The 13,048-nt window shown below is 41.0% G+C and overlaps 1 protein-coding gene across 2 annotated transcripts in view; it reads right to left on the reverse strand.

Annotated features, from left to right (window-relative positions):
* Window positions 1–971: 971 nt before the first annotated feature.
* The window catches only part of WDR26 (WD repeat domain 26), a 42,005-nt gene continuing 29,928 nt past the window's right edge, over window positions 972–13,048 (reverse strand). For both annotated transcript variants that reach the window (XM_066381052.1, XM_066381041.1), the window contains exons 11-14: window positions 11,952–12,030; window positions 11,540–11,669; window positions 9,294–9,479; window positions 972–5,646 (exon numbers count right to left, since the gene is read on the reverse strand). In XM_066381052.1, the coding sequence (XP_066237149.1) occupies window positions 5,621–5,646; window positions 9,294–9,479; window positions 11,540–11,669; window positions 11,952–12,030 (421 nt within the window). In that variant the 3' untranslated portion in view covers window positions 972–5,620. The remainder of the gene's footprint in view (window positions 5,647–9,293; window positions 9,480–11,539; window positions 11,670–11,951; window positions 12,031–13,048) is intronic.

Below are 13,048 nucleotides of genomic sequence, written 5' to 3' on the forward strand. Positions count from 1 at the left end.
ATCTGCACTGAACAGCTGTAAAGAAAACAAGGAGAAAAGCTTCTCTTGCCCACGGACCCAAGAGGAAGTTGCAACCAGCCCTAGCAAAGCAGCGAGCAGTCAGGATGAGGAAGCACACCCTCTGTTGCCCTGCCCTGACTCTCAGTACCTGCCTGCCAGATGCTAAGTTTTCACATTTGAACTTCCTCTAACTGAACAGAACTCGACTCTTAGTAAGTGGGCAATTTTTCCCATAAATACAAATGTATTATAGGTTTGTACATAATGAATACTTCTCCAAGGAGATCTTTAAAGAACTATACAATTATGATATAAACTTAAATTTCAAACTGGAAATACATTTTTTTTTACTAATTAATGCCTAAATGTATAATTTCAGATGCACTAATATTTTTTGGACAAAGTGGGGGCATGTCATTGTTTTAAAATGTAAATTTTTCTTTTTTTTTTTTAACAGAGAGAGAGAGAGAGAGAGAGAGAGAGGGATAGACAGGGACAGACAGACAGGAACGAAGAGAGATGAGAAGCATCAGTTTTTCGTTGTGACACCTTAATTGTTCATTGATTGCTTTCTCATATGTGCCTTGACTGCGGGCCTTCAGCAGACTGCGTAACCCCTTGCTCCAGCCAATGACCTTGGGTCCAAGCTGGTGAGCTTTTGCTCAAACAAGATAAGCCCGCGCTCAAGCTGGCGACCTTGGGGTCTCAAACCTGGGTCCTCAGCATCCCAGTCCAACGCTCTATCCACTGTGTCACCGCCTGGTCAGGCTAAAATGTAAATTTTTTTAAATTAGTCCAAGATTTCACACAATAGCTCTTTAAAAAGATATCCCAACAGATAAAGTAGTACTTCCTTAGGCACATAAACTCTAGGTAAATATGTGGAAGTCAAATTCAGCAAATTGGTTGTTTCAGGTAAAAAACTTAAACGTGCAGGTTAATGGATATTATGCGATTTAACACAGCAACAGTTACTTATCCATTCTGTTTATTGGGTGGGTTGGAAGGGTATACAAACGATTGGTTAAGTGCTACGCACTGACATGGAAAGGTGTATTAAAAAAATCCCAGTAAAGCAAATTTAAGTTAATGTACCTTTGAACAAAATTTTAAAGATTTTTAATATACTTTTAATAATTATAAAATAAAAGTTAACAAAGGGTGTTTTGTAAATAATTAGAACAAGTGAAAATAAATATCAGAGACCTGAAGTTTTTTATGCTTTAATGAAATAAAGCAAAGAAATTTAACTACTAAATATAATCTGAGAGGCAGTTAAAAAAAAACCAAAACCCCCCAAAATTTAAGAACACAATCCTTTGAAACATTTAATCAGTCCATAAGCAAATAGTTATTACATACCATAAGCTCTAATGTTAACTAGTTCCACCACAATGCCATGTAAATCTTGACAATTTAGAAATCTTGAGATCGACACTTAAGTTCTTTTCTTGATCTCTACAGCTTGGTTTGTAAGGACGTACATGCTTTTGTGGGTCTACTCCCTTCGCCACACACACACGTTTTCAGGAGCCACTAACATTTTTTCCATCTGTGCCTAAAAATGTTACAGTTCAGTTTTAGCACGTTAACCCTGATAAAGAAAATGTTTAAGTTAAAGATGGGGGGACACAGTTTCTATCTTATAAAAATATACCAGCATTAACCAAACCTTAAATTCAGAGAGGGCACTTCACATGTGCACAAGACTTTCAGTAAAATTGACAAGAACCCAGAACTGTTACCGGGCCTTTTTGTGATAGAACTCTCTCTCCCACACAGACACACCACACACACACACAGGCACACATTTTTATACCATCAATTTCATTAAATCCAGGCTATCTGGATTATGGAGATAGGGGATGAGTTTTAATAGGTTTTGTTTTTGCAACTACAGGGCAGATATTACAATAGACTAATAACACTGAAAAATTTCAATTGAGTTCACCCTGTTTTAAGAAAGTGTCTAAGTGTCAATGAAATTCACCTCTTCTTTTAAATTAGCAGTTTATATTGAATCAGATGTGGTTTTTTGTGGAAGTACTGTTTTGGAGAGCAACTCCCAAAAGAGAGCTGCTAACATCTAAATGAGAAATTAAAATGAAACTAAAGATATATATACATTTTAGAGATGGGACAAAAAGGATATTAAGAAAAATGTCTTCTTTCCTCCCCATTCAAAAGCAGCCATCTTCTGCTGTGAAAGAAACTGACATGGATATGTCCCTTTCAAGAGATGTACGATATATTTACCACTGTGAGCAGAGGTTCTTGTGTGCAGGAACCAACAGCCTAAAAAAGAAAATTTCACATAGGGAGGGGTGGGGAAGAAGGGTTTTCTATTAATGTCACGGAATGCCACTCTAGAGGGAGAACACTCCTAATAATAAAAATCACCAGATTACTACTAGTGTGATGTCAGATTAAGAAAATACAAGAATTGTGTATTTCCCCCCCTTTTAACTAGCAGGTTATTTTAATTGGTTTATATTTAGTTAGGTAATCCCTTTTTATTCTCCCACCCACTAAAATGGGCCAATTTGTAGGGACGTTTGGAAGTAAAATTTCCTGTTTAAACTACTTACCTGGTTTACTGTAAATACATTTTCCTGGCCAATAAAAGTAACAGGAAGGTAGCTGGCATGAACACTAATAAAGTACAAAAACCAGAACTGAAGCTTTGTCATCCCTCCAAGTAAATACTTGATCACCACCCACATGCCAATCTTAGTAATCCCCAAATCCAACATTGTACTATTAACCATTTGGAGGAAAAAGACATTTAATTTCATACTTACTCTAGCCCTTAATCAATGAGTAACAGCAAAAACGTTTTTAAGCACATGGAAATGAGCCTACTAACCTGATTTTTGGAGCCCAAATTCTCCATTCTATTTTGATCTATGTGCAAAAAGTATTGGTACTTTTCAATTTGTACATTTGTTAGTATCTTGCGGCTGGCTTGATAGTTTTCTTTTATATATTCTCACTCTTAACCCTACATAGACTATAGCACTATCTGAAGGTCTCAGTTCCATCTATGGGTTACACCATCCTGCTCTCAGGTTCTCTGTCCCATTAGACCCTAGGTTTCTTCATCATTTATTTCGCCTCTCTAGCAGTCACAGCATGGCAAATACATGAAATAGACGTTTACAGCAAATTGGCACAGCAAAGTACCAGTATACATAGGAAGCTGACCAGTACAAACAGGAAGCTGCCAGTTCAGGCAGACCTGGAAAACACTCACCTAGCTGCTGTAGAAACCTTTGCATAGTTGTTACTCCATTTTAATGGAGCTATGTTCTTGTAAGATGTGCCTTGCTTTTACTCCACTTTTTTAAAGTGTTTTTATCTGCACTTCAGAAGCACTCTGAAAACTCAGATCTAGGGGTGGCTGGGTGACACATAGTAGAATCTGAGTGCCCAACTGCCCCTGAATGGGCACACATCTCAGTGAAAGTTACAATGTACTAAGCACACTGGAACCAAGTCTGTAAACAGCTGTGGAGTTTCTACGCCCACATTTTGTCCATGATGTTACTGCAGAGACTGGGGTGTATTAACGGCTTCAGGGTATATATATGATCACTTAAAATATGGATTTAACTGTACTGAGGTAAAGAGAAGTTGCCACTTAATTATATACATTTACCAATGATTTTTATTCAAGCTTAAAGTAAAAAGTTATTTTAGTTAAGAAAAATGAAGTACCAGATAAACTGTAACATATAGTTTTCTTAACTTAGAAGTATCAAAAGAGGAATTCTTGATTCTCTAAGTGGTGATCTCTGCAAAATGGAGCTTAAAGAAATCTTTTACATACCAATTTGATAAAATAATCTGCTGACCACGATCTGTCATTTTCTCTATGAGAGCTTTTGGGAGAATCATGCTATATTAAGGCCAATTGTATTTATTTTTCTTCTCCCCTTCCCTGACTTTCCTATTTCTCCATGCTGCTGCCCCCTGCCCCATGGAGGAATTCCTGACACCCAAGCCTTTCTCTTCTTTGTGCATCCTCAAAAGTCTACTTCTGGCAATATTATAGACTTGGCTGGGCCTAACGGGGAATCCAGGTTTACTTTTCTTTCTCAGGATCTCATTTTGGGGGCATTCCCACTCCTCTTCCTCTTCCCAGTGTAACAGTTGTGGTCACCATGTGTATCCTCTACTGAAAAAGGGAAGAAATTTCAAAGGAGACTAAGGATATTGCAGTCAGCTGTTATGGAATTTAAAAGCACAACGTGAACACCAGGCTTTTGGCTTGTTTTAAATGTGAAATTCTCAAAATTAAAAGTGCTTTGCTGTAAAGGAAACCTTTCCTTCAACTCAAAGGGGAGGGAGAGGGAAAGACTATCCACAGCACCAGTTAGAATGAGGTTCAGTATGGCAATCTCTGAAACTGCGAAGGAGTCTTCTTTAAAGTTATGCATCCCTACATGTCAAAAGAGTATGGGCAATTAAGAGAAATGACTAGGAGGTTTTAAACCCAATTAAGTATGTTCATAACCTGCTGAATTCTTCTCACAAGCGCAATTACACTATAAACTTCCAAAGTGGTTATATCTGATTTCTACTCTCGCTAGATCACACTCAAGTGATTTCCCAAGTTGAGAACAACTTGAAACAAGCTTTGTTGAAAACCTAAACTACCTATCCCTCAGGTTGGTATATATTTAAAATTTTGAATCCTTTCTTCCTTCAAGATCAGATACTGATGTCACTTCAGGAATAAAACAAAAGAGGGAAACCTTCACAGTATTACTCTGATTTCCTGTGTAATGTCCTGCCAAGCACTGTTGCTGACCATGTCTTGTGGTATTCCAGAAGAGCATCAGTCATACTGCGTATCTAAGTTATAGAGGAAACTTTTTAAGCTGGTTTAGGTTCCAAATGTATACAAATGAAGTCACTTTGATCCTATAAATACTTCTTAATTTATTTTTTAAAAAATTGTGCTGTTAACCCTTTTACGGGGCAACAAGCTATGTGAAAAGTACAAAACTTTTTGTCAAATGTAATATTGAGAGTGCTTTTGACATAGTTCACTGGTTTATCATCTGGATCTGTATATACTGCGCAATGGGCAAGGCTAGAATCCATGAACCAAGCTGCAAAGATCTCAAGCTAAATAAGGCGGAAAGATTTGAAGAAACAAAAGAAGGAAATTCTTTCCTATCCAATGTATACTCTTCAGACTAATGCACTCTATCAAGCCTTCTAAACTGTTAAATAAAGTTTTCCAAACAAGCATTTAAACTTCATTACACAGAAGAGAAACAAGAATGGTATCCCACCAGACAAAAGGCAGGAGGGAAAAAAATATATATACTGAGTTCGATGGGTAAGCCTGAATGTAGCACAGTTCTTCACAACCGATGGGGGGATAATTCAACATGGTGTCCAACAACGTTCTAACGACGTGCTTCATCTCAACTGGTTACTATGAAGCAAGGTGTAAATGTTTGGCCCCAATCGGGCTTCAGAAATGGTTCTTTTTTTCATGACGAGCATGTCTGTCCAGCTATCAACCATGTTTGTTTGCACCAAATCCCAAGCCATTAAAATACGACTAATTTAAGTTAAACAGAAGTCGTCTGCTCCAAATTCGCCATCAACTATCCATGCTACTGCATTCCTCTGAGTGAAGACAAGATGACAAAAGTATATGGAGGAGGGGAATGAGGGGAAGAAGAAGGGAGGGAAAGAAAAAAGTTACCAGTTAGAAAGTTTTAAATCAGCATCATGACATCACAAAATACAGTAACATTAAAACAAACACAGTAAGGCAGACTCTTTACACTTTCACCATAATCATTAAAACAATGTGCCTCCATCATGCCTTAGACCATGTACCAAGAGTCTAAACTCATGATGGTTATTTTGAATACTGTAGAACCCAAGTGAATAATTATATTGGAATCTCATACTGTTAAAATGAACATTGAAATGGTTATGCAGAATAGAAGACTCTTTAACCTAGTTTACAACAGTAAGAAACATCTGGCTGCCAGTCCAGGGAAGAACTGTGCATTATAACCGTGTAACTGCATGCTTAATTCTCCTCTCAGTGGCTCCATTTGAAATTCTGCAAGGTCTTTTATTTTTTTATGCTATACAATGTACCCATTTAAAGTGTCAATTCAATAGTTACTATTAGTATATTCATAGGATTGTACAACCATCATACAACCAATTTCAGAACATTTTCATCACCCATCAACATATATAAATTCCCACTCCCAAACTTAAGTAACCACTAGTCTACTTTCTGTCTATATGGATTTGCCTATTTGGGACCATTTCATAGAAATGAAATCATAATATGTGTTATTTTGTGTCTGGCTTCTTTCAAGTTTCATCCAAGTTGCAGCATATGTTAGTACTTGAGACTATTCCATTTTATATATTCCTCAAAAAAAAACCCCACACACAGTATGGAACTCAACTATTATAAAACAGGTCAGCAAATTCTGTTTTGAAATGGAGTTAAATAAAATGTTTATTTAAGTGACTTATATAGTGTATCTTAAAGCATTATGATTTTTGAATGTCATCTTTTTTTATCTTCAGCTATTTATTTCAAAATTTCTTTCCAATCAGGTATTAATTAGGGGCCTGTCCAACACAGTAAGTATCCGCATTGACCCAATTCAAACAGCAGTGACTCTCATTCCACCGCAGTGGAAGCATACCCAGATCCTTGAGGGTCCATAAATCCACTCACAATAAATCTGTTACTATGTACCTATGTTCCTACATCTTTAACCCAAACATGCCAATTTGAAGAACTATTAAAATCAGAAAAACTCATGTAATCACTGATAGATTTATAAAACATCTTAAGAATAGGTCTCGACATCTAAACAGGACAACAAAGGAAGGTAGAGTTTTTGGTCTTAGTGGATTTCCACAAGGAATGGTAGAGTGTCACGTAGTAATCCACAAACACAGAAGGCCCATTGGGTCTGAGCAACTGGGCAGCAGTTCTCAGACATTGTGACCACATGCTCTGCACGCTTCTCACCCTCACCTTTGGCCATATAGCCTCACCTGCCAGTCAGACCTGGTCACATCTCGTACAATTTGTACCACAAAGGTATTTTTAAAAAGTATAGAGAATATGCTTTTTCTAACCATAAATGCTATCCTGACAACACTCCTCCACAAGAATAACTTAATAGAGAGCAGTTGGTCATCTTTCTTACTAAAGCACTTAGTGGGACACACTATGAACAAAATCACCTATTTCTAGGTAAATTATTTCTTTCTAAGCAAACTAAATATCTTACTTGCTTCATTTGAAAAAGAGAGGGACTGTCACATAAAATTTCTCATTATCTCTTTTCTCTAGTACTTGTAATGACTCAGTTAAGCTGTTAGCTGTGAGCCCCTGGCTTTGGACTTTCTTCGTCTCCAAGTATGTGAAAGTTGTGGAAAAAATCAGACTTGGATCTGAAGGCCTGGCAGCACTCAACAGGTTCATCTTGCCAAGCTTCGCTTTCTCACTAACAGAAATGAGGAGAAAAGCGCTTCTCTTGCAGGGCCGTGAAGATTACACAGGGTAGTGTAAGGAGCCGAGCATGCTGCTTGGCATGGACACATAATAAATTTGGCTCCCTCCTTTCTTGGTCCATCACACACACCGCTCACGCTCATATGCTACAGGTGTTAACGGGTATTTATTTTTAAGAGTAAAATCCATAATCAAGGATCATTCTGAAGTTGTTCCAATTATGTGTAATAGCTATAGTATCATGGGTCTAAAGAATAAAATGCTTCTTGCTTGATGACGCAAGATTTCCTTGCGGCTTTTTTTTTTAAATTTTATTATTTATTTATTTTTGTATTTTTCTGAAGTTGGAAACGGGGAGGCAGTCAGACAGAATCCCGCATGCAACCGACCGGGATCCACCTGGCACGCCCACCAGGGGGCGATGCTCTGCCCATCTGGGGCGTCGCTCTATTGCGACCAGAGCCATCCTCAGCACCCGGGCAAACTTGGCTCCAATGGAGCCTTGGCTGTGGGAGGAGAAGAGAGAGACAGAGAGGAAGGAGAGGGGGAGGGGTAGAGAAGCAGATGGGCGCTTATCCTGTGCGCCCTAGCTGGGAATCGAACCCAGGACTCCTGCACGCCAGGCTGATGCTCTACCACTGAGCCAACCGGCCAGGGCCTTCTGTGCGGTTTTTATTTTTATTTATTTATTTTTTCTGTATTTTTATGAAGCCGGAAACGGGGAGAGTCAGTCAGACAGACTCCTGCATGCGCCCGACCGGGATCCACCTGGCACGCCCACCAGGGAGTGACGCTCTGCCCACCAGGGGGCGATGCTCTGCTCCTCTGGGGCGTCGCTCTGTTGCGACTAGAGCCACTCTAGCGCCTGGGGCAGAGGCCGAGGAGCCATCCCCAGCGCCCGGGCCATCTTTGCTCCAGTGGAGCCTCAGCTGCGGGAGGGGAAGAGAGACAGAGAGGAAGGAGAGGGGGAGGGGTGGAGAAGCAGATGGGCGCTTCTCCTGTGTGCCCTGGCCGGGAATCAAACCCGGGACTCCTGCACGCCAGGCTGATGCTCTACCACTGAGCCAACTGGCCAGGGCCTTCCTTGCGGTTTTTATTTTTATTTTTTATTTATTTTTTTGTATTTTTCTGAAGTTGGAAACGGGGAGGCAGTCAGATAGACTCCCGCATGCGCCTGGCCGGATTCCACCCAGCATGCCCACCAGGGGGCGATGCTCTGCCCATCTGGGGCGTGGCTCTGTTGCGACCAGAGCCATTATAGCGCCTGAGGCAGAGGCCACGGAGCCATTCTCAGCGCCCAGGCCAACTCTGCTCCAATGGAGCCTCGACTGAGGGAGGGGAAGAAAGAGACAGAGAGGAAGGAGAGGGGGAGGGGTGGAGAAGCAGATGGGCGCTTCTCCTGTGTGCCCTGGCCGGGGATCGAACCCGGGACTCCTGCACGCCAGGCCGACGCTCTACCACTGAGCCAACCAGCCAGGGCCCTTCCTTGCAGTTTTTAAAGTGACAATACTAAATAGCTAATTAAATGTAAATGAGGTGGCCCGTTCTAACTTATTCTCCCCAGTGTCACCAAGGAAACATATAAACAACACCTCTGTATCTTAGATTACTCACACTCCCATCTGAAGAGTGAGATAGTGTATAATCTCTCTAAAAAAGGAGACAATAAATTATATCCCACACTTTAAAAAACTGTTTAAAACTGCTGCCACCTGGTAACCAACAGGGTAATGTTTCATCTGGAGGAAACAGGAATGCTTTGCTGTGTTACCTTCAATATTCTGGTGGTCTATAAAAGGTGCCGGTCCCCATATTCTCACAGTGCCGTCGTCTGAGGCGCTGGCCATCATGGATGAGATCTGTGGGTTCCAGCTCACACAGTTGACTGTACGTGTGTGCCCTGTCAGCTCTGCGATCGGCAGCTCACTACGTTTGTGCCAGATGTAAACCTTGTGATCTGAACATATGGTAATGAAGGGAAAGTTAGGAAGTAATCACACATTAACAAGACCAACAGATTTTAAATGATCATTCATAACAGAGAACACATGACTTGATTAGAATTTAAAATATACACTTTCCTCTGTTAAAAAGGTGATTAGCTCTCAAGTCACCACAAAACCTATTTGTAATATTCTGTAACATATGAGTAATACGGAATCACAGCCAAGGTCTCTGACTGGAAACAAATGTAGGTTAAATATAAATCCTACGGAAATTTGAGGTGACAGAGAAGCCATGTATCCAAATTCAAAATCAGCAATAATGAAGATATTAGCTTTAAAAAGCTTTACTGAGTGCTTACAATGTACTAGGCACTAAATACTTTACACTCATTATTTCACCTTCACCACCATCGTGAGGTGGGTGCTTACCCCCCTTTCACAGACTAAGAGGTGAAGTGACCTGCTCACGGTTAACAGATGGGGAACCGGAAGCTGGGACTGAAACCCACAAGGCCCTGCTCAAGAGCTCAGGGGTCTAGACAACTGTTTCAGATCAGCACTACATGAGCTTTGCAGAAGGCTGTTTATAGTCTAATGAAGTGCCCATAAAAACCAAAACCTCCAACAACTTTGTTACTTTGTGATAAAACTAATCTTTAAAATACACCCAACCAAACAGTACAGAACAATGGTTCCAAGTATGGATCCTGGAGTCAAGACAACTCTATTCCCATCCTTCCTCCATCACAGACTAGCTGTATAACTTTGGATAGGTTGGTCTTTTTATGCAACTCTTCCCTCTATATACGCGGATTCATACTTCCTCATCAGGTTATGAAGATAAAGATAAGTCTGTATATGAAAAGGTGTTTTGAACAGAGTCTAACACATAGCAAACACCGTGTATTACCATAGTGAACAAAATTGGGTGGTGGTTCTTAAACAGAAGGGAGAGAATCCCTGGGTAAATCAGAAGTGTTCAATCTGAAGAGCTAGCCCTGGCCGGTTTGCTCAGTGGTAGAGCGTTGGCCTGGCATGCAGAAGTCCCGGGTTCGATTCCCGGACAGGGCACACAGGAGAAGCGCCCATCTGCTTCTCCACCCCTCCTCCTCTCCTTCCTCTCTGTCTCTCTCTTCCCTTCCCGCAGCCGAGGCTCCACTGGAGCAAAGATGGCCCGGGCGCTGAGGATGGCTCCTCTGCCTCTGCCCCAGGCACTAGAGTGGCTCTGGTCGCGACAGAGCAACGCCCCGGAGAGGCAGAGCATCGCCCCCTGGTGGGCATGCCGGGTGGATCCCGGTCGGGCGCATGCAGGAGGTCTGTCTGTCTCTTCCCGTTTCCGGCTTCAGGAAAAAAAAACAAAAAACAATCTGAAGAGCTATATATAGGTCACCTAGCTGTGTGGTCAGTATGGGAACTTTTAGTGGGTGTGCTGCCAACCGAGTCATCTTTTGAGTCGTGGAAAGGTAATTAACTTATAAAGGAATATGCCCTGGCTTAAAAACTTCTAACATAAAAAGTTGGGACGGTTTCTGAACATTTTTGTGTGTGTGTGAAGCAAAAGCTAGGAGTCACTGAACTGAATTTCTTTCCTATAATTTGAAATATAACAGATGAACTTGCTTGGAGACATAAACACCTACATCAGTGGTAGTCAACCTGGTCCCTACCGCCCAGTAGTGTGCGTTCCAGCTTTCATGGTGGGCAGTAGTGGAGCAACCAAAGTATAAATAAAAAGATAGATTTAACTATAGTAAGTTGTTTTATAAAGATTTATTCTGCCAAATTTAGCAAAAATACGACATAAAGTACTTGGTAAGTAATTATTATTATATGCTTTAACTTGCTGTAACTCTGCTTTATAAATTTTATAAAGTAAAGTTAGTTCCCTACTTTATAAATCACCATTACTGTGGAACTGGTGGGTGATTAGAAAATTTTACTACTAACAGAGATACAAAAGTGGGCGGTAGGTATAAAAAGTTGGACTACCCCTGACCTACACAAATTGGAAGAATTACAGAACCTGAAACCCATCAATGGATGTGAACTGACAGTGACACAGATGCTTTACCTTCACTGCCACTAGCGATGAAGTCTTCATTATGGCCTCCAAAACATGAATGAATTGTATAAAACCCTTGCGTAACACCTTGATACTTTCTTACTAAAACTCTGTCTTGCAAGTCCCATAAATGAACTCCCTGTAGGCAAAAGAGAATACAGGTGTTTATTCTATCTCAACTCGAAAGATTTTAAAAAGTAATCACTGAATATCCCTTTGCCTGAGGGAACATTTTTATTTTATATTTATGTAAAATGCCAATGTTCTGACAAATTTACAGAGTTGATTCCACACACTTAAGGATCAAACATATGGAGTAAATGTTAATAATTAGTATAAATATTTGTTTACATATAACAAAAATCACAAATTCTGAAAGAACTAAGATAAAATTTTCTGAGAATTATATTATTAAACTTACCTGAGTTGCTACATTTAACAAAGCTAATCGGCCATTCTTTGAAATAGTAAAAGACATAATGGGATGATCTTCTTGTACTCTGTAACCAGAAAATAGTTTGTCAAAAGCAACATACTAGGAATCAAGACATTCAAATTATTAAAATATAAATTGTTCTATGCCTGTCTGGTGGCAGCGCAGTTTATAGAACGTCAGCCTGGGATGCTGAGGTCCCAGGTTTGAAATCAAGGTCGCTGCCTTGACCATGGCTCATATGGCTTGAGTCCTTAAGGGGTCACTGGCTTTGCTGGAACGCCCGTCCCCCTCCATAAAGGCATGTATGAGACGCAATCAATGAACAACTAAAGTGCTGCAACTATGAGTTGATGCTTCTCATTTCTCTCCCTTCCTGTCTCTCTACGCTAAAAAAAATGTTCTAGCTTAAATACCACAATTTTATCTGTAGTTACTATTATACACTATACTTCAATCAAGAAACAGAAGAATGAGTCTGAACAGGCGGTGGCGCAGTGGATAGAGCGTCGGACTGGGATGCTGAGGACCCAGGTTAGAGACCCCGAGGTTGCCAGCTTGAGCGTGGGCTCATATGGTTTGAGCAAAAGCTCACTAGCTGGCGTGCGGGGGACCCGGGTTCAATTCCTGGCCAGGGCACATAGGAGAAGCGCCCATTTGCTTCTCCACCCCCCCTCCTTCCTCTCTGTCTCTCTCTTCCCCTCCCACAGCAGAGGCTCCATTGGAGCAAAGATGGCCCGGGCGCTGGGGATGGCTCCTTGGCCTCTGCCCCAGGCGCTAGAGTGGCTCTGGTCGAGGGTAGAGCATCGCCCCCTAGTGGGCAGAGCATCGCCCCTGGTGGGCGTGCCGGGTGGATCCCGGTCGGGCGCATGCGGGAGTCTGTCTGACTGTCTCTCCCTGTTTCCAGCTTCAGAAAAATACCAAAAAAAAACAAAAAAAAAAACTCACTAGCTTGGAGCCAAGGTTGCTGGCTCGAGCAAGGGGTTACTTCGTCTGCTGAAGGCCCGCAGTCAAGGCACATATGAGAAAGCAATCAATGAACAACTAAGGTGTTGCAACAAAAAACTAATGATTGATGCTTCTCA

Source organism: Saccopteryx leptura, chromosome 1 (genome assembly GCF_036850995.1).
Source record: "Saccopteryx leptura isolate mSacLep1 chromosome 1, mSacLep1_pri_phased_curated, whole genome shotgun sequence".
Lineage (NCBI taxonomy): Eukaryota > Metazoa > Chordata > Mammalia > Chiroptera > Emballonuridae > Saccopteryx > Saccopteryx leptura.